This window comes from Euleptes europaea, chromosome 4, assembly GCF_029931775.1.
Source record: "Euleptes europaea isolate rEulEur1 chromosome 4, rEulEur1.hap1, whole genome shotgun sequence".
Taxonomy (NCBI): domain Eukaryota; kingdom Metazoa; phylum Chordata; class Lepidosauria; order Squamata; family Sphaerodactylidae; genus Euleptes; species Euleptes europaea.
The window spans coordinates 9,813,075-9,834,604 of record NC_079315.1 but is presented as its reverse complement, the minus strand read 5'-3'; the positions used below and the strand labels follow the sequence as shown (position 1 = coordinate 9,834,604).

The 21,530-nt window shown below is 46.6% G+C and overlaps 1 protein-coding gene across 1 annotated transcript in view; it reads right to left on the bottom strand.

The window, feature by feature from the left end:
* The window catches only part of TBX15 (T-box transcription factor 15), a 126,355-nt gene that overhangs the window by 30,576 nt on the left and 74,249 nt on the right, over positions 1-21,530 (bottom strand). The window contains exons 2-6 of the mRNA XM_056848290.1: positions 20,083-20,296; positions 7,342-7,443; positions 6,043-6,214; positions 4,916-5,083; positions 633-697 (exon numbers count right to left, since the gene is read on the bottom strand). Of these exons, the coding sequence (XP_056704268.1) occupies positions 633-697; positions 4,916-5,083; positions 6,043-6,214; positions 7,342-7,443; positions 20,083-20,296 (721 nt within the window). The remainder of the gene's footprint in view (positions 1-632; positions 698-4,915; positions 5,084-6,042; positions 6,215-7,341; positions 7,444-20,082; positions 20,297-21,530) is intronic.

Sequence of the window (21,530 nt, the reverse complement as noted above, 5' to 3'; positions counted from 1 at the left end):
GTATTAGCAGTTGACTTCTCAAAACACTATGCACAGGGGCTTTTGCCCTGAAGAAATTCCAGGAGTACCTTGTGATCAATTATGCATCCCCAGCTAAAATGCGGAGCTTCTGAACCACGCATGGGTCCCTTCCCCATGAAAATGTTGCTTTGTAATTGGCTGTGGTGTATTTTTTGGAAATACGTCACCAGCCCCCGTCAGCCCCGCAGTGGGATTCTTTCATTTGATCTGAACCAAGTGGCCATTTTACAGCCAAAGCAGAGAAGTGTCTTGATAACACCCCCCCTACACACACACACACCATTTTCTTTCTGCATAACTCAATGCAGGGTAGTCATAAGAACATAAAAACACTTGCATAGTCATTTGTGACATTTATTGTTCCATAGGTAGTCTTGCACTCGCAAACAAACAAAAAAGGCTTTCATACCTATAAGAGGATGCGTATAAGGGGAGGGTGGCAAATCAGCCTGGCTCTGTTCCATGCTGCCAAGAACTGAAACTGACCCACACTCGCTGTGAAACTGACCAAATAAGCAGCCTCATTGTGTGAGGAGGAGCCAAGTCAATGCAGGTAAGGAGGGAAGAGTTAGCCCAAAACTCAAAAGGGAAAATTGAAGGGACCATCTTACCTGTTCCTTCCAGAATCCCTGAACCCTTTTGCAAATGGATTCCGGTCAATTTTTAATCTGGTGATCTGTAATAGAATGCAGACATTTAGATTCCTATAGTTACCATCTTGCTACTACATTTTGTATAATTCCCTAATTGCCCTTCTTCCCCCATCCACAGTCAAATAGTTTGTGAAATGTTGATGATATGCTTCAAAGTGTAAACTCTACTATAGGCAGGGTTGCCAACTTTGTGTTGGGAAATTCCTGGAGATTTGGAGGCAGACACTGTGGAGGGCGGGGCGTTTACCCTTCTCAGGGCTGCTTTTTGTGGACGTCTCTCCTTCAGGATTGGTAATTATCGCCCATCCCTAAAGTGCTATCCAACCTCTTACCTTTCCTTCAGTTAGCTCATGTATGATTCTGTGTGCTTGTTCTTTTATTGCATGAAGTTTATTTTATTTTTATTTCTAATAAAACTCATTTGTGTGCCAACGACTGCCAGTTTATTTTGAGAGTTCCCACTTGGGACCATCCTGGTATAGACAGGAAATAGATCCTAGTAACTACCACCCCGCCCTCACTCTGTGTCTCCAGCTAATTCCCCCAACTTAAGTGGAGAGACTGCCCACCTGGGGTAACAGTGCCATGGAACCCCCTAACCCTCCTGCTGGTTGCCGCTGGCATTGCCTGGCAACCCTACCTACTTGTCAGGGAATTGAGCCAGTTACTGAGATTCTACTTTCACATGTTCAGCTACAGATCTATTTAACTGTAACTGGTTAGCTTCACAAGGGTTGAAAGAACCCCAGGCAGTCATTTGAGGCACACCTGCTCTCCCATTCCCACTTTCTTTTGCTCAATTGCTAATCTATCTACTTCTGAAATAATAGTATTCCTTTGTAAAAATCAGAAGGCTGTAGAAACCGTCTATAAGCGTACTGTGAAATTCAGGGCAGGTTAATGAGCTTAAGAATAATAAACATTAAAGATATACCTGTGTGTGTGTGCGTGTAAAGTGCCGTAAAGTCGCAGCCGACTTATGGCAGGACCCCTTATGGGGGTTTTCATGGCAAGAGACTAGCAGAGGTGGTTTGCCAGCGCCTTCCTCTGCACAGCAACCCTGGTATTCCTTGGTGGTCTCCCATCCAAATACTAACCAGGGCTGACCCTGCTTAGCTTCTGAGATCTGATCAGGCTAGCCTGGGCCATCCAGGTTAGGGCAAAGATATACCTACATATAACTTAAAAACCACCCCACTTTCTAGATGTTATTTTATTAGTTGGTTCCTTCTGCGGTTCTTACAAAGGCATTTCCATGTGAATGCTCTATAAATGTAAATGTCCATGTGGCAAATCTCCTTCTGTTCTTGATTTAAGGCTATTTTTTTTCCACTCTCTGGAATCTGTGGCCGCACGCTGTAGATCACCATGTTTTCCCCCCCACCAGTTGGGTTACACCACCTGTCTTTTCCTTTCAAGCTAATTTATGCTGTCGTCTTAGTTTGCTCTGCTGGCTTAGAGCTAAGACCACCATGCTACTAATATATTGTAATGGAACTTGGCTCGTTACAATATTGTTCTTCCCTCACACAGTTATGATAAATTGCTGATACCTTCACTTAAGAGTGCCATAATAGGCATTTCGTGCCCAGAACTTGTTTCTAGATTCAGGAAAGGGCAGCGGTCCTCAACCCACAGATTGGGACCAGTCAGGTAAGTAATGGAATCCCACCTGATGGGTCATGAGAGCAAGCGTGGTGTACTGGTTAAGAGCGGTGGACTCTGATCTGAAGAACCGGGTTTGATTCCCCACTCCTCCACTTGAGCGGCGGAGGCTAATCTGGTGAACTGGATTTGCTTCCCCACTCCTCCACATGAAGCCAGCTGGGTGACCTTGGGCCAGTCACAGTTCTCTCAGCCCCACCCACCTCACAGGGTGTCTGTTGTGGGGAGGGGAAGGGAAGGTGATTGTAAGCTGGTTTGATTCTCCCTTAAGTGGTAGAGAAAGTCGGCATATAACAACCAACTCTTCTTCTTCTTCTTCTTCTTCTTCTATAAAGCTGCCTTTTTTGCTGCTTTATGGAAGTATATGAAACTAGTGCACCTTTGTCGAGCACAAGGTTGCCATGTCCCCTGCCTTTTCTCTGAAGACAGCAATAGGACGGTGGGGGTCACTTGACGGTGGAGATGCATCCTCCTTAGCCCAGGTAGGTTCAGGTAGGCCCTCCTCTTCCTGTCACATCACTTCCTGCCGCAAGCTTCAGCACAGTGGGTGCCATACTGCCACCTGGAGATAATGCTGGCTCCCTGGTCTGAAAACACAGGGTTGCCAACTCTGAGTTGAGAAATTCTTGTTGATTTGGGGCTTGAACCTGGGGAGGGCAGAGTTTGAGGATCTCAGCAGGGGTTTATGCTATAGACTCCACCCTCCAATGCTACCATTTCCATCAAGGGAACTGATCTCTATAGCCTCTAGGAGAACTCTGGACTTTACCTGGAGGCTGGCAACCCTAAAGACCACAGAGGAGGCGGCTCATGGAAGATGTCATCAGGTAGCCACAGGCCCAAATTTAACAGCAGCCAATTCACAAGTAGAAGAAGAAGAGTTGGTTTTATATGCCGACTTTCTCTACCACTTAAGGGAGAATCAAACTGGATTACAATCACCTTCCCTTCCCCTCCTACAACAGACACCCTGTGAAGTAGGTGGGGCTGAGAGCGCTCTAAGAGAGCTGTGACTGGCCCAAGGTCAACCAGATGGCTTCATGTGTAGGAGTGGGGAAACCAACCCGGTTCACCAGATTAGCATCAGGTGCTCATGTGGAGAAGTGGGGAGTTAAATCCGGCTCTCCAGATCAGAGTCCACCACTCCAAACCATCACTCTTAACCACTACACCATGCGGGCTCTAAACAGGGAATGCTACATGAAAGAACCCTGCTTAGCTTCTGAGATCTGACAAGATTCGGCTAGCCTGGGATATCCAGTTCAGGCCTCAATGATGAGCACTACATCAGGTTGAATAGGGATTTTCTATGGCCATTTTGGCTAGGGAAAAAGGCACAGAGAGGGAAGGAAAAAAACCCCGCCCCTCTGTGCCATGTTCGTTGGCCAAATTGGGCCCTCACCTACTTTCCTGAAACATGGGGCAGATGACACTCTGGGGACTGGCGCTCAGAAGAGCCACAGGTGACATGTTAAAGAGCCACATGTGGCTCATGACCCATTGCGTGAGAACCACTACCCATATGCCTTGCATGGAGAAAGGCTCAGGTTCAACCTCCAGCGTTATCAGATAATAGGATCTCAGGTTGCCAAAAGATGCCACTCAAGAACCTTGGTAATGACTGCTGGTCAGGGCAGACAGTCATGGATGAGGGAAACCAAGGATATGCCTCATGATATGGACAAATGAACTCATGAAACTGCCTTGGTCCATCAGACCCTTGGTTCTTCAAAGTCAGTACTTTCTACTCAGACTGGCAGTAGTTCTCCAGGGTCTCAGGCAGAGGTCTTTCACATCACCTACTTGCCTAGTCCCTTTAACTGGAGGTGCTGGGGATTGAACCTGGGACCTTCTGCATGCCAAGCAGATGCTTTACCACTGAGCCACAGCCCCTCCCCTCATATGGAAGATATGGCTCTTCCATATGACTTTTGTATTTGGATTTTGTCTCTGAATCAGCAGAGTGACTTGGTACCTCTGACTACTTTGAAAATACTGAAATTCAGCCAACAAACAAAATTGTCCTTCAGCTGGAGACAATTGGGGAAAGACGGTGTTGATGGGGTCCCCCACCCCAAAACACCTAAGCAAAAAAAAAAAACCCTAACCTTATGTGGTTTCCACTAACTCTTGAATCTAGCTTTTCTCATGGGGGGGAGCATTCAGAAGTGGAATCTTGCAGCTGCAATCTGAAATGACACGGTCCGCTCTGACCGTCCCAGGATTTGACCACCTCATTTCACGGCATGTGTCGACCACGATTCAATACAATGTTGTACTTAGTGATCATATAATGCTGCTTTCCTCAAATAATGCAATGCTACTCCATGGATTAGGAGTAAAATATTGGCAGCGAGTAACTCCAGGATCAAGTTTGCGGTACTAATTTCGACAGCCAATCTCCCACCTGCCTCTCCCGGAAAAGGACTGTAACGTCCCCCCCCCAGCTGATTTGCACAGCTGCCAGGGCTGTTTAACACAAAGCACATTTTACTCCTCTCATTGGGACGAGGAAGGATCACACCCCCAATGTGAAAGACCAGATGGGTTGACAGGAACTCCATTTGTTGGGTTACCTGCTGGTTTTGATAAGCTGTGACCGTGGTGAAGACCGTCTCCGAAAAGTTGAAGGTTTTCACCCCATCCCCGGCAGGCACTGGCTTTGTGGGCGAGAGGTCGCTGCTGAAGTCCTTGCGGATCACGTGGATGCGCGGTTGATACTTGTGCATCGAGTGCAGGATTATCTTTGGAAACAAACAAAACAAAAGGAGGGGAGAATTATTTGAAGGGCACCATTTTGGCAGCTTTATAATTGAGATTTTTGAATAGGCACCAAAGACCCCTAACCTTAACCCCTAACACTGTAATCTTGATACTAATGGAGTCATTGTTCGTTTATGCATGGGTACTTTCACTCACGTTTGCCCCCCGTCTGTCTCAGTTGTTCCTTGGAGTTATGCATGAGTTTTCCGTCCATTAGAGATGACCTAGCTGCCAGCCCTCACAAAACCTGGGACTTCCCGACACTCTGTTAACCCAATTCTTCCCTCTCCCCTGAGCTCAGCCCGCTTGAAATCTTCATGCATAAAGCAAAGTGCGGGACACAGAAGCTTGGCTTCTCTCACACCAAGCAGACAGACAATTACAAAGCAGCATGTCAAGGGGTGGGGATTCAAATACTTCCTGCTTCCTCTGAGTTCTTTCTGAGCCAAATGCTTTTAAAACGAGGCTTGGGTTTCTCTCTCCCCCCACCCCGGTTCCTTTCAAATAGCTCCATTTTTTGTTTTTGTTCTTAAAATGCTCTTAAAATGCTTTTTTATGAGGCAGTTGGGTTTCGGGGGGAGGAACTTTTCTCTCACTACAGCCAATTATAAAGCAGCATTTCAAGGGCTTTGAAGTGGCTTTCCAGGGCCTTAGGCAGGGGTCTTTCACATCACCTACTTGCCTAATCCCTTTAACTGGAGATACCGGGGATTGAACCTGGGACCTTCAGCATGACCAGCAGAAACTCTGCCACTGAGCCACAGCCCCTCTCCATGGCTCTCCGGGGTCTCAGGCAGGGGTCTTTAACATCACCTACCTGCCTAGTCCCTTTAACTGGAGATGCCGGGGATTGAACCTGGGACCTTCTGCATGCCGAGCAGAAGCTCTACCACTGAGCCACACCCCCTCCCCAAACAAAATGCAAATTTCCCTGACTTACATGGCCTTGGTCGTCCAGCTCATTGTTGGTCAGTTTGAGCTTATCGAAACTGACAACCTGCCTCATCCAGGTATCTCCAGATGCCAACGAGTCGGGGTGGATGTAAACCCTGGGGGGTACAGGGGAGTCTGCATTGCCTGCCACCATCCACTTGGAACTGTGGTACACGTACCTGCAAGGGACAAAGAAAAGGAGAGACTTCATTACTTGGGGGAGGGGGGAAGACACCTGTAGCTTCTTTCTCCTTGCGAGCTTTTCTTCCACACTCACCAAACAGCATTCGGGCTCTGTGGTTATATGCCCAGGAAGGAAATGGTGTGCTTCATCTTAAATGGAAACCAGATGATACCTGGAACTACTTCCTTGTTTTTGCATCTCTCTATTAATCCTCTTTTCCAATTACTGCCTCAACAAAAATCTGCGCACAGGGCACACTAATTGGTTCACCTCCCTAATCCACAGATGAAAGCTTTTAGATCTACTAGGGAATCGTTCATTGCTTGCAGATGCCTCCTCAAACTTGTGCCCCACCTGCAGAGGCCTTTTGCTTCTCTGTCTAAGCTGTGGCAGTCCATGTTTCCATCTTTTAAAACCCTTTATTTATCCTCAATGTTTGTTGCTACATCGTGGGCCGCTAAATTCATCAAGGGCCATAAGCTGAGCTCCCTGCACTGCAACATGCCCAGATGACCACATGAACCTAGACTGAGGCAACATGGAGAGGGGCCGTGGCTCAGTGATAGAGCCTCTGCTTGGCATGCAGAAGGTCCCAGGATCAGTCCCCGGCATCTCCAGTTAAAGGGGCCAGGCAAGTAGGTGATGTGAAAGACCTCTGCCTGAGACCCTGGAGAGCTGCTGCCGGTCACATTAACCCATGAAGCTGCCCTCTACTGAATAAGACCCTCGGTCCATCAAAGTCAGTATTGTCTACTCAGACCGACAGCGGCGCTCCAGGATCTCAGGCAGGGGTCTTTCACATCACCTACTTGCCCACTCCTCCACACGAGTGGCGGAGGCTAATTTGGTGAACCAGGTTGGTTTCCCCACTCCTACCCATGAAGCCAGCTGGGTGACCTTGGGCCAGTCACACTCCTTCAGCCCCACCTACCTCACAGGGTGTCTGTTGTGGGGAGGGGAAGGGAAGGTGATTGCAAGCCGGTTTGATTCTTCCTTAGGTGGTAGAGAAAGTCAGCATATAAAAACCAACCTTCTTCTTTTTGCTTGTTAACCTGGGAGTGCAGTTCTGGGTCTAACTTGCTCTGAATTAAGTCCTTGAGGAAAGCCTTCCAATATCCTTACCTGTATCTCTTGTTATCCACAGGCACGATGTCCATGGCGATGTAGTACTGCTGGTGAGGGTCCAACCCCGTAATCTTCACTCTCATTGCAGGAAACATCCTCCTACAAAAGTAGAAATGGGGACAATGATTAACTCATGAGAGACTTCTTCGTTACAACGGGGAAATACTGAAAGGTATCCGGAGACATTCCAGTGAATTAAAATCATAGATCACATGAAGTTGCCTCATTCTGGGTCGCGGGGTGGATCCATCTACCTCTGAATTGTCTACGCCAACTCGGAGTGGCAATCCAGGCTCGAAGACAGAAATCTCTCCCAGCCCTGCCACTAGAAATCCTGATAACTGGAATTGCTGGTGATCGAACCTCGGACCTTATGCGTGCAAAGCACGTGCTCTGCCACTATGGCCTCTGCCCAACATCCACATATTTCGAGAAGAAGGTGAAATGCTTCATGGGGTGTGTGTCTCAGTGAGTTTAATAACCAATCAAAGCTGTGATTTATAACATTTTAGGAGATAGGAGTTTAGCCATAGTGGCTGCAATATTCTTTACCACCTGGAGGTTGGCAACCCTATCCCCCGCAGACACCAGGCAGTGTCTGCATCTCCTCTCAAGAAGATGTCTGTGCTTCTGTAGTCTGCGCTTCTGACTACAGAAGTTTAAAAAGTTGTAACAGAGATTATCAAGATCATCAATAGAGATTACTAAGATTTTTATGAATATGCAGGATAATCAATAAACAATATTATATAGAATGAAATTTGACTATAGAAGATAATAAGCTGTTCTGGAGATTACCAAGATGGAGTCCCCGTCTTTGGAGGTCTTTAAGCAGAGGCTGGATGGCCATCTGTCGGGAGTGCTTTGATTGTGGGATCCTGCATGGTGGGGGGGGGAGGGTTGGGGTCACTGGGAATGTGGGGGGAAGGTAGTTGTTAATTTCCTGCATTGGGCAGGGGGTTGGACTAGATGACCCTGGTGGTCCCTTCCAACTCTATGATTCTATGAGTCTACTAATAGAGATTGTTAAGATTATAATGATTAGAGATTCAATGTACCAATTGTTAAGTACCAGATGTTATGGCTTGTCACAGAAACTCATATTATATTATTTTGTGCCTTCCCCTTCCCTTTCCCATTTTATTCTGCTGGATCAGACCAAGGTCCATCAAGTCCAGAAGTCTGTTCACACAGTGGCCAACTAGGTGCCTCTAGGAAGCCCACAAGCAAGACGACTGCAGCAGCATTCCCCTGCCTGTGTATCAAAGCACCTAATAGAATAGGCATGTTCCTCTGATCCTGGAGAGAATAGGTATGCATCATGACTAGTATCCATTTTTACCATAAATAGCCCTCTCCTCCATGAACATGTCCACTCCCCGCTTAAAGCCTTCCAAGTTGGCAGCCGTCACCACATCCTGGAGCTGGGAATCCCACAATTTAACTATGCATTATGTGAAGAAATACCTCCTTTTATCTGTTTTGAATCTCTCACCCTCCAGCTTCAACAGATGACCCCGCGTTCTAGTATTATGAGAGAGGGAGAAAAGCTTCTCCTTGCCCACTCTCTCCATACCATGAATAATTTTATAGACCTCTCTCATGTCTCCCCTTAACTGCTTTCTTTCCAAGCTAAACAGCCCTAATCTGGAAAGGAAAAACTATGTAAGCTGCTTTTAGTCCCAACTCCCCACTAGGGAGAAAGATGTGGTATAAATTAAGAAAATAATAAATAGTAAATAATAAATCTAATAAGATTTTTGGGGGGTATGAGCTTTTGAGACTCAAAGTTCCCTTCGTCTAAGGTGGGCTCATATCTAGCTATTCTACTGCCGACCAACATGGCTACCGTCTGAAAACATAAAACGAATGGAATTGAATAAATTGTTTTTAAGTAAAGATAAAAACAAGCAGCAAAGCTGTACATTTCTCCCTTTTATGAGCTCATGGAAACATCTGAGAAATTCTCTTTGTAGAGCCCCAGTCCCTATCCCGTTCATATTCACATGGGTCTTCTTACTAAATTGCCTGCTGAGCTCAGGATCCCTCGAGGAGACCAAAGCGGCAGGAATACTCCACCACTTTTGTTCGGATCACAGTTTGCAAATTGCAAGCGGGACCCTTGAACATTCGAGACTTCACTCTTTTACTGCTTTCCCCATCGCCGCCCTTTGTACATTCTTTTTGAATATATGTTGCAAAAGATGTGTTTGATCCTGCAGCTTGGGGGAGAGGGGGAAGTTGCGTGGCTTATTTCTCTAGTCTAGCGGTTTCCAAACTGTGCTCCACGGAGCACTCAGTGCTCTGCGAAACATTTCCTAGTGCTCTGTGAAGAGACTGGAAAGAAAAATGAATAAAATAAATGTGACAAGATCTCAAAATTGTGAATTTTTGCAGCCATGAACTGTGGGTAGGTAAGTATCGAGTAGAAATGATTTAGAAGAAGAAGAAGAAGAGTTGGTTTTTATATGCTGACTTTCTCTACCACTTAAGGGAGGCTCAAACCGGCTTACAATCACCTTCCCTTCCCCTCCCCACAACAGACACCCTGTGAGGTAGGTGGGGCTGAGAGAGCCCTAAGAGAGCTGTGACTAGCCCAGGGTCACCCAGCTGGCTTCATGTGTAGGAGTGGGAAAACCAACCCGGTTCACCAGATGAGCCTCCGCCACTCATGTGGAGGAGTGGGGAATCAAACCCGGTTCTCCAGATTAGACTCCACCGCTCCAAACCACCACTCTTAACCACTACACCATGCTGGCTCCTACAGTGTGCTGTGAAGCAGTAACTATAAAGGGCCAGTCAACGTTCATTGTGCCAAACTCAAAGTTTGCCATCTGTTGCCCATCTTGAACCCTATAGGTGCTAGGTGAAAATTAGTGCTCGGTGACGAATTTCTCTCCTGAAAAGTGCTGGAAAAGTTTGGGAACCGCTGCTCTAATATGATGAAGGGAGCTCTGACTCTCGAAAGCTCATACCCTGAAAATCTCGTCGGTCTCTAAGGTCCTAAAGGACTCGAATCTAGCTGTTCTACTGCAGGCCAGCATGGCTACCCTCTGAAATTTCCCTAGTCGTGTCTTTCTAAAGTCCCAGCCTTGCCCGTTTTGCCTCTCTGCTCGACTCCCAAAGCCCCGAGCGTTCGCTTATGGCGGCTGGATCACTTTGACATGTTCTCGCATTACCACCTGGGAAAGCCAGAAAGATTCGCTAGGTTCTAAGCCCCACGAATGCTGCCGACGGATTGCAGGCACACCAACCGCGCGAGAACAAAGGCAGCGCGGAGACGCAGCTAATTTTCAGCATGCATGACTTGCCCGAGGAGGATAGCAAAAATAATCCGAGCAAACGGGTCGGTAAATCACACGCGGGCATCGACTGTGGCTACTCTGCCAGCCGCTAAGCTGAATGGCGAAACGCTGCTCGCTTTGAATTGGGAGCAAATGGCCACAACAACCGTGTAAGGTGCTTGAATTGGCTCTGAATGGACATTCCAAAGAAGTGTGAGCGTGTAACTCCTGTTTTACCAATACAGATTCCTCCCCAGCACTGCCAGTGGGGTTTTAGGAGGATCTTTCAACGGCAAACAAGCCAAAATGTTCCCCTTCTATTCTGAAAACGAAATGAAATTCTTAATGTAGATTGCCCGTGAAACATATTTTCACATTTCTATATCATTGTAAACACTCTAATAGCCCATTCCTGAGGGGGGGGGACTTCTTAGGAGGCGGTCTGACCCCTCCGCCAGCGTAAGTGCATGTAATCATGAGATTACATGCACTTACGCTGGCGGGGAGAGTGACTCCGCCGGCACCCAAGCGCCCTGGAGCCGCACCTCGCCTCGCCCCCCTCTGCTGCGGCCTCTCTGTGGAGCAGGCCACAGTGTACAGTGGCCGCGCTGGTGCAGGGGACTGGGCCAAGGGCAGGCTGGGAGGAGGAGCCGCCGGATAGGAGGCTCCCTATCCCGGTTCGGCCTGGTACGCCGGCGCCGGCAACAGCGGTGCTGTGCCTGGTACGCCGCTGCAACTCTTCTCCGCCAACTCCGCACACCATCAGCTCAGAAATGGACTGTAAAGTAGCAGTTCGCAAACTTTTTGAGTCATGGAGCACTTTTCAGCAGAGAAATTCATCATGGAGCACTAATTTTCACCTAGCACCTATATACGAAACCAAATGGCAGTAGTATTTTTCTCTCCAATCTCTTCACGGAGCACTAGGAGATGTTTCATGGAGCACCAAGTGCTCCGTGGAGCACAGTTTGGGAACCACCGCTCTAAAGTATTTTGCCAAATTGATTCAGAAATCCTCACCATAACCTTGCAAAGTAGATCAGCAGTATGACTTCAGTATTGAAAAATGCAAAAATGAGAGGAGATTGCATAGTGTGTTCATAGCTCAACAGAGATCTGAAGTGTACTTCCTGTTTCAGCCATTACACTTCATGGAGGGCAGGTCTGTCAGTAACTATGATAAGTAGACAGGATCTCCATGGTCAGAAGCAGAATACCTTTGAATACCAGGCACTGGGGTCAAAGTGAAAGAGAGCAGAGTTTACATCATGTCCTACTTGAAAATCATCCCCAAGGATTCTGACTGGTGGACAGGCAGAACCAACCTAGAGGGTCTTTGGGACTGATCCTGCAGGGCTCTTTGTACGCTCTTACTAGCATGTGGTCACTATGCTTTCATTTCAGTAATTTCACCAGACGAACAAAGGCAGAACCATAAGAGGTGGACAAATGACCAAACCCAAAGCAATAGCAGGAATCATATGAGGCCACCACTATAAGACCAATCTGATTGGGTTCATGACAAGCAGTAGTAAGTTGAGGGAATGGTTGTACAGGATTGAACCATGAAAAGAGAGGCAACTTTGGCTGAACAAGGTGGGAAGAAGAAGAATGAGGGAACGGTGGTACAGGATTGAACCATGAAAAGAGAGGCAACTTTGGCTGAACAAGGTGGGAAGAAGAAGAAGAAGAAGAAGAAGAAGAAGAAGAAGAAGAAGAAGAAGAAGAAGGAGGAGGAGGAGGAGGAGGAGGAGGAGGAGGAGGAGGAGGAGGAGGAGGAGGAGGAGAGTTGGTATTTATTTGCCAACTTTCTCTACCACTTAAGGAAGAATCAAATTGGCTTACAATCACCTTCCCTTCTCACAACAGACACCCTGTGAGGTAGGCAGGGCTGAGAGAGCTCTAAGAGAGCTGTGACTAGCCCAAGGTCGCCCAGCTGGCTTCATCTGTAGGAGGGGGGAAACCAACCTGATTCACCAGATTAGCGTCCACCGCTCATGTGGAGGAGTGGGGAATCGAACCTGGTTCTCCAGATCAGAGTCCACTGCTCCAAACCACTGCTCTTAACCACTACACCACGCTGGCGCTCTCTCAGAAGAGTTCAAAACACACAGGGACTCTTCATAATCAACATTACGCAGCAGCCATAGCCTTTCCCCTTCCTTCTGGATCACATTTTGATACAAGTGACATCAAGTCTTCTTTCTGAGGCTCTGAGCTGATTGGGTGAAGGGAGCTGGTCATGAGATGGAAAGGCATTGTGTGGATAGATGGCATCACATCCTTCGCAAAGCAGCTCAGAACAGCATGAAAGGACTGGGCTGTGGAACATTTGCAATCTACTGCTCCACCTAGCTGTAGCTGCCTCCATTTCATCACCTTAAAGCTGGGCTGTTTTTCCCCCTACGGGAAAGCTATCTGTTGGCAACTGCATCTTATTTTCTCCTTAAGGATGTTCGTGGGAGGGACGGAAGACCCTCCTAATGCTAAGGCGGCCCTGTCTAGTTAAAACCAGCAGCATAAAAACTGTCCAGGGGTGAAATCCACATTGCCAGAGAGCCAGAGAGGATCTGTGTATTTGATGAGGTTTGCTTCAGAGCTGGAAGTCCAAGCATGGTCTTTAACCGGAAAGAGAAATGACCCTGGAGTGCCTGGAGGGCATTGCCTCATTTCCACCACAATAGCTTGTTAAACCCGCCAAGTCAAAATGGTCCAGGAAGTTTCTCTTTACAGCCTTCCTAATTGGAGGGAGGAGGCTGGAGAACAGCTTGAAAGATGTATCAGGTTTCAGAAGACTGATGAGGAATCCAGAGGCTGAATGACGAGGAGCCAAGGTGCAGGACCACTACCCCAGGGCCACTAAGGTGGCAGAGGAGGAGAAGCAGAGGTGAAGCTCATCCAAGCTACAGGGGACAATCTCTTGTGTGGAAGCTCCACTGGAATGAGTGGGAAGTGAACGAGGGAAAAACAGTTGTGCCCCACGGTGTTATTTGTAACTATGTGCTACCAAGCCAATTGAATATATACAACAAAGTATTTCTCAGTCCTGGGTATATAACAACATGCTAACAAACCAAATGCATATATATATATATAACAAAGTATTTCACAGCCCTGGTACAGTAACCAATCCGAGGTCAATGTCTTCAAATGAAGAAGGGTAGAAAGGGATACGATCGTTTCAATTCTTCCTCAGTCCTGTTAATATATTGGTGTCAAAATGTACTCCTTTCAAAATAAGCTTCTGTAGCTTCCAAAAAATTTTCTTTAGATTTTTAAGCACCATCCTTTTAGGGATAAAGTTGCAACCATGTGTATTTTTTAGCTTATCTATTCCAACATCAGGATATCCATTGAAACAAGATTGCACAGACAAATTTACAGTTTCCACGTTCCCAAATGGGATACAAGATCAGCCCCAATGGAACCCAGGATTCACTATTTTCCAAGTCTAAATCTGAGTCTCACATCAGAAGGCAGAATGCCACACGTTGAAAGATGTCACTGGGAGGTTTCTGGGTAGCTTAAGTGTCTCTGTGTCGTGACCATGGAATTCCTTGGTGATCTCCCATCCAGATACTGACCAGGGCCAACCCTGCTTAGCTTCCAAGATCTGATGAGATCAGGCTCACCTGGGCCATCCAGGTCCTTATTACCAGCTATTAGTAAAAATGTGACTCAACACACTACCATGCTCACTGCAGAAGCACATGGACAAATGAGATCTTCTCTTTCATTGTCACTTCATCTGTCTCAATTAGCAACTCGGACACTAAACCAGAGGAGGTGGCACTGGAGAACTCATTCGTTCCTCAAGGAACAATAGCTCCATCTGAGGAAGAGGAGGAGGAGTTCAAAGATTCCAATGTCGAGCCATACCTGCTTGGAACCTGTCCTTTTAGTATATCAGTAGCTCCGACTTTCTATGTTAGGAGACCAACAAAGCCACCCCAAGGAGAGTTACACCCTTCTAAGTCCTTCAGTGGACTTTCAAAAATTTACCTCTGAGGAGGAGGAGAAGAAGAGGAGGAGGAGGAGGAGGAGGAGGAGTTGGTTTTTAATAAGCCAACTTTCTCTACCACTTAAGGAGGAATCAAACCGGCTTACAATCACCTTCCCTTCCCCTCCCCACAACAGACACCCTGTGAGGTAGGTGGGGCTGAGACTGAGAGAGCTCTAAGAGAGCTGTGACAAGCCCAAGGTCACCCAATGGGCTTCATGTGGAGGAGTGGGGAATCAAACCCGATTCTCCAAATTAGAATCCACTGCTCCTAACCCCCACTCTTAACAACTATACCATGCTGGCTCTACCTAGAGTGTATTTCTCCACATCCTGTCAGTGGACCCCAATGGATCACTCACAGCCATGCCATCAGCCTGGAATTCCACTCTTGGTTGAACTCTGCCACCGGTGGGAGCAACTTCTGTGCTGTCTCGGAACTATCCATGGTCCTGCTTGTTAACCTAAGTTCTGTCTTGTTTGCTACCTGTGCCTGCCTTGCCTTCTTTTCCCAGCCATCTGCTGCCTTTTCCTGAAGCAGAGATCACAGAAGTTGCTGTGGTTTGGACCCACAAACCGCCAGCTTCCACACTCCATTGCAACAGTGAATAAATAGGCAACCAAGAGTTGGCCAAGAGTCATTTGTGAAGCAGAGTTTTGAGACTGATGCTCATGTTACTTTACTCCAAAGAGTCACATATTGGTAAAACCATTTCTAAAAGAACATGCAAGCGTATAGAATGGCCCTGGTGAAAGCTGGCTGCAAAGGTATATACCATAACTGTGGCAGATGACAAGCCAACCACCAAATCTAGGTGAAAATAATGCAAACTTCTTGATTATACATACATCAATCAATCAACATGTATTACAATCAAGAGATCAGTCGGCAACAATTGAACAGCACAATTTGCATACAAATGTAAAATTAATACCCATAGCCTTATTGTACTGTAATCAATTATACATAAAGCTTATTTTAAAAGTTTGGAATATTTGCTTTCTTATTGACAAAGTCTCAACACAGAGTTTGGCCACTTTAGAGGTGGAGTAGTCTACAAGGAGGAGATATGTGCATAATATCAGATTCTCGTAGGATTTAACAGCTTCCCAAGGGTCCTTGGAGCAGATTATGGTTCCTCTATGCTCAACCATTTTTTCAGTTTTAAGCAATTGATGAATCTTTTTAATTAGATCTGGGGACCAGTAAATTCTTGGGAAATTATCTATTTTTTCCTCCAAACTCAGAGGGTGGGATTTGTGGGAGATATACATTAAAAGTCATAATCAGGTAGGTGTGTGTCTTGCTAAATTTTGCATTCAGTATGATAAAGCGATGCTTAATGGATCGGCTGGCCTTGAAAATATAAGCGAATTTACCTTTATATCAAAAGAGGCCACAGTGTGAGGACATATGTGTAGAATTTTTTCAGATCTTCCTGGGAACTCGGATAGAGTAGGGGTGAGATATGTGGACCAGACGTCCTTGTAAAATGGACAATATAATAAAACATGTTCCATTGTTTTGATTGCACTCAATTGGCAGGAACACAGACATTGAGGGTAGGGAATATGTAAGTATCTCTCTTCCAGTAGTGCCGAGGGCAGGCAATTAAAACAGGCTAGTGTGAAAGTTCTGTGGTATTTGGGGAATTCAAAAGCATAAAGCTAGTTTGCCGACACAGAGTTTTGGCTATGATTCGCTACCGCCAAATAGAGATGTGCCTGAGCATTATCAGCTTGAAGAGCTGAATCCCAGATTCGTCATTTAAGTATTTCTTTAGCTCCCGAGAACCCGAGATAGCATATTGCTAAGGGGAAGAAGCCGAGAAATTGTATTTTTTTCTAAACTGCATCCGCTCAACCTGAGCTCCAAACCACAGCTCTCAACCACTACTCCATGCTGGCTCTCAACAGGTTTCTCAAATCTGTCCGACATCCTCTGCTTGAAAACCGAGGAGCTTCCAAAGTGCCCCGAGGGCTGGGGATTCAGGAAAGCACCAGATGCGAGAAGGCCTCGCCCTTGAGAGGAGCCAGCTGGTTTGGGGGCCTGGGATCACCGCTCCCTAGCATCCCCAGGAGACTTCTGAAGACTGCGGTGCAGATTTCCAAAGGGGGACCGTGGAGCCAGCCAGAGGCAGATGCAAAGGCTGGGAAACGAGTGTGAAATCTGGGCCGTCAGTGAAGTAACGGGAGACTCGGCGTGGATGTCAATTGGTTAAGGTTTTCAGGCTCAGACCGGGTGACCTTCCTGCGGCCCAAAGGGGTGGCTTTCGTAACGACCATGCGCTGTGCAGCTGCGTTTACTCAGTATCATGGCTACCCTCGTTGTGCGCACACACCCTGCATGTTGCTGCATTAAAAAGAATCTGTGCTCAGTGCCCCACGGCTCCTCAAGGCACCAATCTGAAACGTGAAGTCTTCATCCAGCTCGAGCAGGGTGCTGCTAACCCCAGATAGGAATCTGCATCTCGCTCCCCACAACAAAAGATGGATCCCCTTAGCTCAACAGGATGCAAATGAGCATCCTTGCAGGGCCCCTGAAAAAGATTCTACCTAAATCCTCGCCCAGAGGGAAGGTGGCATGGTATAACCCAAGTCTTGTCAGATCTCAGAAGTTAAGAAGGGTCAGGTCTGAGGAGGAGGAGGAGGAGGAGGAGGAGGAGAAGGAGAAGAAGAAGAGTTGGTTTTTATATGCTGACTTTTTCTACCACTTAAGGAAGAATCAAACCAGCTTACAATCACCTTCCCTTCCCCTCCACACAACAGACACCCTGTGAGGTAGGTGGGGCTGAGGCCCTGCTGGATCAGACCAAGGCCCATCAAGTCCAGTAGTCTGTTCACACAGTGGCCAACCAGGCGCCTCCAGGAAGCCCACAAGGAAGACTGCAGCAGCACTGTCCTGCCTGTGTTCCAAAGCACCTAATATAATAGGCATGCTCCTCTGATACTAGAATAGAATAGGTATACATCATGACCAGTATCCATTTTGACTTGTAGCCATGGATACCATTCTCCTCCATGAACATGTCCACTCCCCTCTTAAAGCCTTTCAAGTTGGCAGCCATCACCACATCCTGGGGCAGGGAGTTCCACAATTTAACTATGCGTTGTGTGAAGAAATATTTCCTTTTATCTGTTTGGATTCTCTCACCCTCCAGCTTCAGCAGGTGACTCCCCATTCTAGTATTATGAGAGAGAAGCTTCTCCCTGTCCACTCTCTCCATACCATGCCAGCATTCTGCCAGCATGGACTATTGCCACTAAATTTTCACTCTCTCTGACCCTATCTGATCAATCTGAAAAGAGTTAAGGGGATGTGCAGAATTTTTCATAGCCAGGTGGAGAGGAGAAAACGGGCTGAACGTTCGTTTCAATGCACAAAAGAACTAATACTGGAGAAGAAAGGGGAATAAATCACTCTCCCCTCAACTTTCCTTCAGATCCCTCAATACTATTGCAGCCCAGTTGGCTTGCTCTTCTTGGATCACTTCTCTGTCCAAGGTGCTGATTATTTAGAAAAATGAAAAGTAATCCTTCCGAGGTTGGTCAAATGAGGACCCAGCTTGCTGGGGGTAAAGGGAAGATGACTGGGGAAGGCACTGGCAAACCACCCCGTAAGCAAAGTCTGCCTAGTAAACGTCGGGATGTGACGTCACCCCATGGGTCAGGAATGACCCAGTGCTTGCACAGGGGACCTTTACCTTTTTTTAATTAAGTACTTCAACCCATTGGCATATGATTCTATCACTAAAATAGCCTTATTTTAATAACAAACACTAAAAATGCTCCATCAATTTTATTGAAAAATTCACTCATGAAAAAAAAAAGTTTTCAGTTCAGGGCCTCTCCGGGACTAGGGCCCCTGAAGCTTAAGGTTCATTAGTTTCATAGTAGATCCGCCACTGGAATAAGAACATCTGTCCATAATGCAGGGAGCACGCTTTCAGACAGAGCATAGCAGATTCTGTTTCTTTATGAGCATTCCTGCACACCTTTAAGGATTAAGTCTGGCTCAGATTAAGAAGGGTGCAAAATATTGTGAGTTTTGGATTGAGTTAATACATAAAGAAGCTTTGGGTTTCCACTAGGGAGACAAGCAGGGTATAGCGAAAGAAAGAAAGAAAGAAAGAAAGAAAGAAAAGAAAGAAAGAAAGAAAGAAAGAAAGAAAGAAAGAAAGAAAGAAAGAAAGAAAGAAAGAAAGAAAGAAAGAAAGAAATTCCGTCACTCAGATGTCTCAGAAGAGCCTTCTTGCCTCCCCCAAAACTCAGCTGAGCATTTTCAGTGCTTTAAAATACTGGATTTGGGTTAGTTTCCAGATGGCCAAAATGTTTTTTTAAAAAATATATTGGCACCTCATAGCTGATTATTGGAAAATACGTTAAAATCACCGCTAAAAGCCTTTTGCCAGCCCGTCATGATTTACCAACGCTAATGAGAATTTGAAGAGACAACACCAGGATTTTTTTTTTAAACATCACTTTTCAGAAAAATAAATTAAACATTACCCAGATGTCAGCAGCTGCTGGGGTACAGCTATAGGTAGGGCGAAGTGATGAAATATGGAAAGTTTAATGCAGAGGGAGGCGGTTCATGTTTCCTAGGGCTGTCTGCTCTCAAACGCACTGCCAGGCATTCCACGGCTTCAAGGGCAGCCAGCTTTGCAGCAACTGACTGACATTTCATAGAATCATAGAGTTGGAAGGGACCACCAGGGTCATCTAGTCCAACCCCCTGCACAATGCAGGAAATTCACAACTACCTCCCCTCCCACACACACACACACCCAGTGATCACTACTCCATGCCCAGTAGATGGCTAAGATTCCCTCCCTCTCATGATCTGCCTAAGGTCATAAAATCAGCATTGCTGACAGATGCCCATCTAGCCTCTTCTTAAAAACCTCCAGGGAAGGAGAGCTCACCACCTCCCTAGGAAGCCTGTTCCTATGAGGAACCGCTCTGTCAGAAAATTCTTCCTAATATCTAGACGAAAACTCTTTTCATTTAATTTCAACCCGTTGGTTCTGGTCCGTCCTTCTGGAGCAACAGAAAACAACTCGGCACCCTCCTCTATATAACAGCCCTTCAAGTACTTGAAGGTAGTTCTCATATCCCCTCTCGGCCTTTTCCTCTTCAGGCTAAACATACCCAGCTCCTTCAACCTTTCCTCATAGGACTTGGTCTCCAGACCCCTCACCAGCTTTGTTGCCCTCCTCTGGACACATTCCAGCTTGTCCACATCTTTCTTAAATTGTGGTGCCCAGAACTGAACACAGTTCTCTAGGTGAGGTCTAACCAGAGCAGAGTAAAGCATTTCCCACATCCAAGTTTAGATGTTAGGAGCCTGTGATTGTGCCAGCACAACCCCCATTCTACAAAGGCCTTTCTTGCCCATGAACTCGATGCAGAGAGAGCCCTGACGTTCCACCGAGGGGAGGCCAGCCACCTTACCTGCCTGCTTTGGTGATTATCATTTCCGTGCCGATATCATGGAACCGTTTCCAAAGATCCGCGCATTGAAGCTCCACCTGAATCTCCTCCATGGACAAGGTAGGAGTCGGCTGCGTGACGGAGCCACTGGACGGGAGGTCGGGGTGAGACCCGAACGAGCAAGACGTCCTCTCGGCCAACACTTCAGTGTCTGACCCTGTGCTCTGCTCCGAATCTGAAACAGTGAAAACAACAACACATCACATCAAGATTTCCCAAAGATTCCCCAAAGGAGGAGGAGAAACGATGAAGTGGCTGCAGAGGAAAAAATGTTCAGAAGAAGAAGAGTTGGTTTTTATACTCCGCTTTTCTCTACCAAAAGGAGTCTCAAAGCAGCTTGCAATCACCTTCCTTTCCACTCCCCAAAACAGACACCTTGTGAGGTAGGTGGGGTTGAGGGAGTTTGGAGAGAACTGTGACCAGCCCAAGGTCACACAGCAGGCTGCATGACGAGTGGGGAAACCAACCCGGGTCACTAGATTAGAGTCTGCTGCTCATGTGGAGGAGTGGGGAATCAAACCCACTTCTCCAGATTAGAGTCCGCCGCTCATGTGGAGGAGTGGGGAAACCAACCTGGTTTCACCAGATTAGAGTCCACCGCTCACGTGGAGGAGCGGGGAATCAAACCCGGTTCTCCAGATTTAAGTCCACCGCTCTTAACCACTACACCATGCTGGCTAGACAAATGCAATTGCCACTCTTTTAGTTGACAAGCGTTAATGTGAAGATTAACATTCTGCTTTCTGGTTTTCTGTTTCTAGCGGGACATCTGGTATTCCAGTCAAGTTTTAAGGCTGCTGAATATAAGTGCGCACAATATAAAATACAAATAGCAATAAAAGTCGTCGGGGCACAAGAGAATGGAGCACATCATGTGAATGCGGCTGGTGGGGGGACGAGACTTTTGTTCAAACCCTACTTTCAATTCCAAGATTAGTCAGGACCAGCGAGTTACATCATTGCATTTAATTATATGTCGTACCACATATGTTGCTTGTGTAAAATATGATATTTTGGGGCAAAGGACCCTCTTGTTAGTGTGATTGGCTTCCAAAATAATGAACGATGCCTTCTGGTCTCAGTTTCTGGCAGCGCTTCTTTTCCAAATACATGTTATTTGTTCCTATATCACAATTTTTGGAACAATGATATTTCCGAAGAAAATAACCACGTAGCTCTACCGCTCTGGGGGATCTTTGCTGAAGGAGAGGGGAAGATGCTAAACATATGGAAAGAATTACTGGGAAAGTAACTGTTATTTCAAGGGACACCTAGACTTTGGGGTGGGAGAAGAATTAGATTATAAAGGGAGGGTCTAAAGCAAAAAAACAAAAAACACCCACAAAACCCAGAACACTGAATGTGGAGTTCAGCTAAATATTGAGCAGTTATGTTGGGCTGAGAAATTA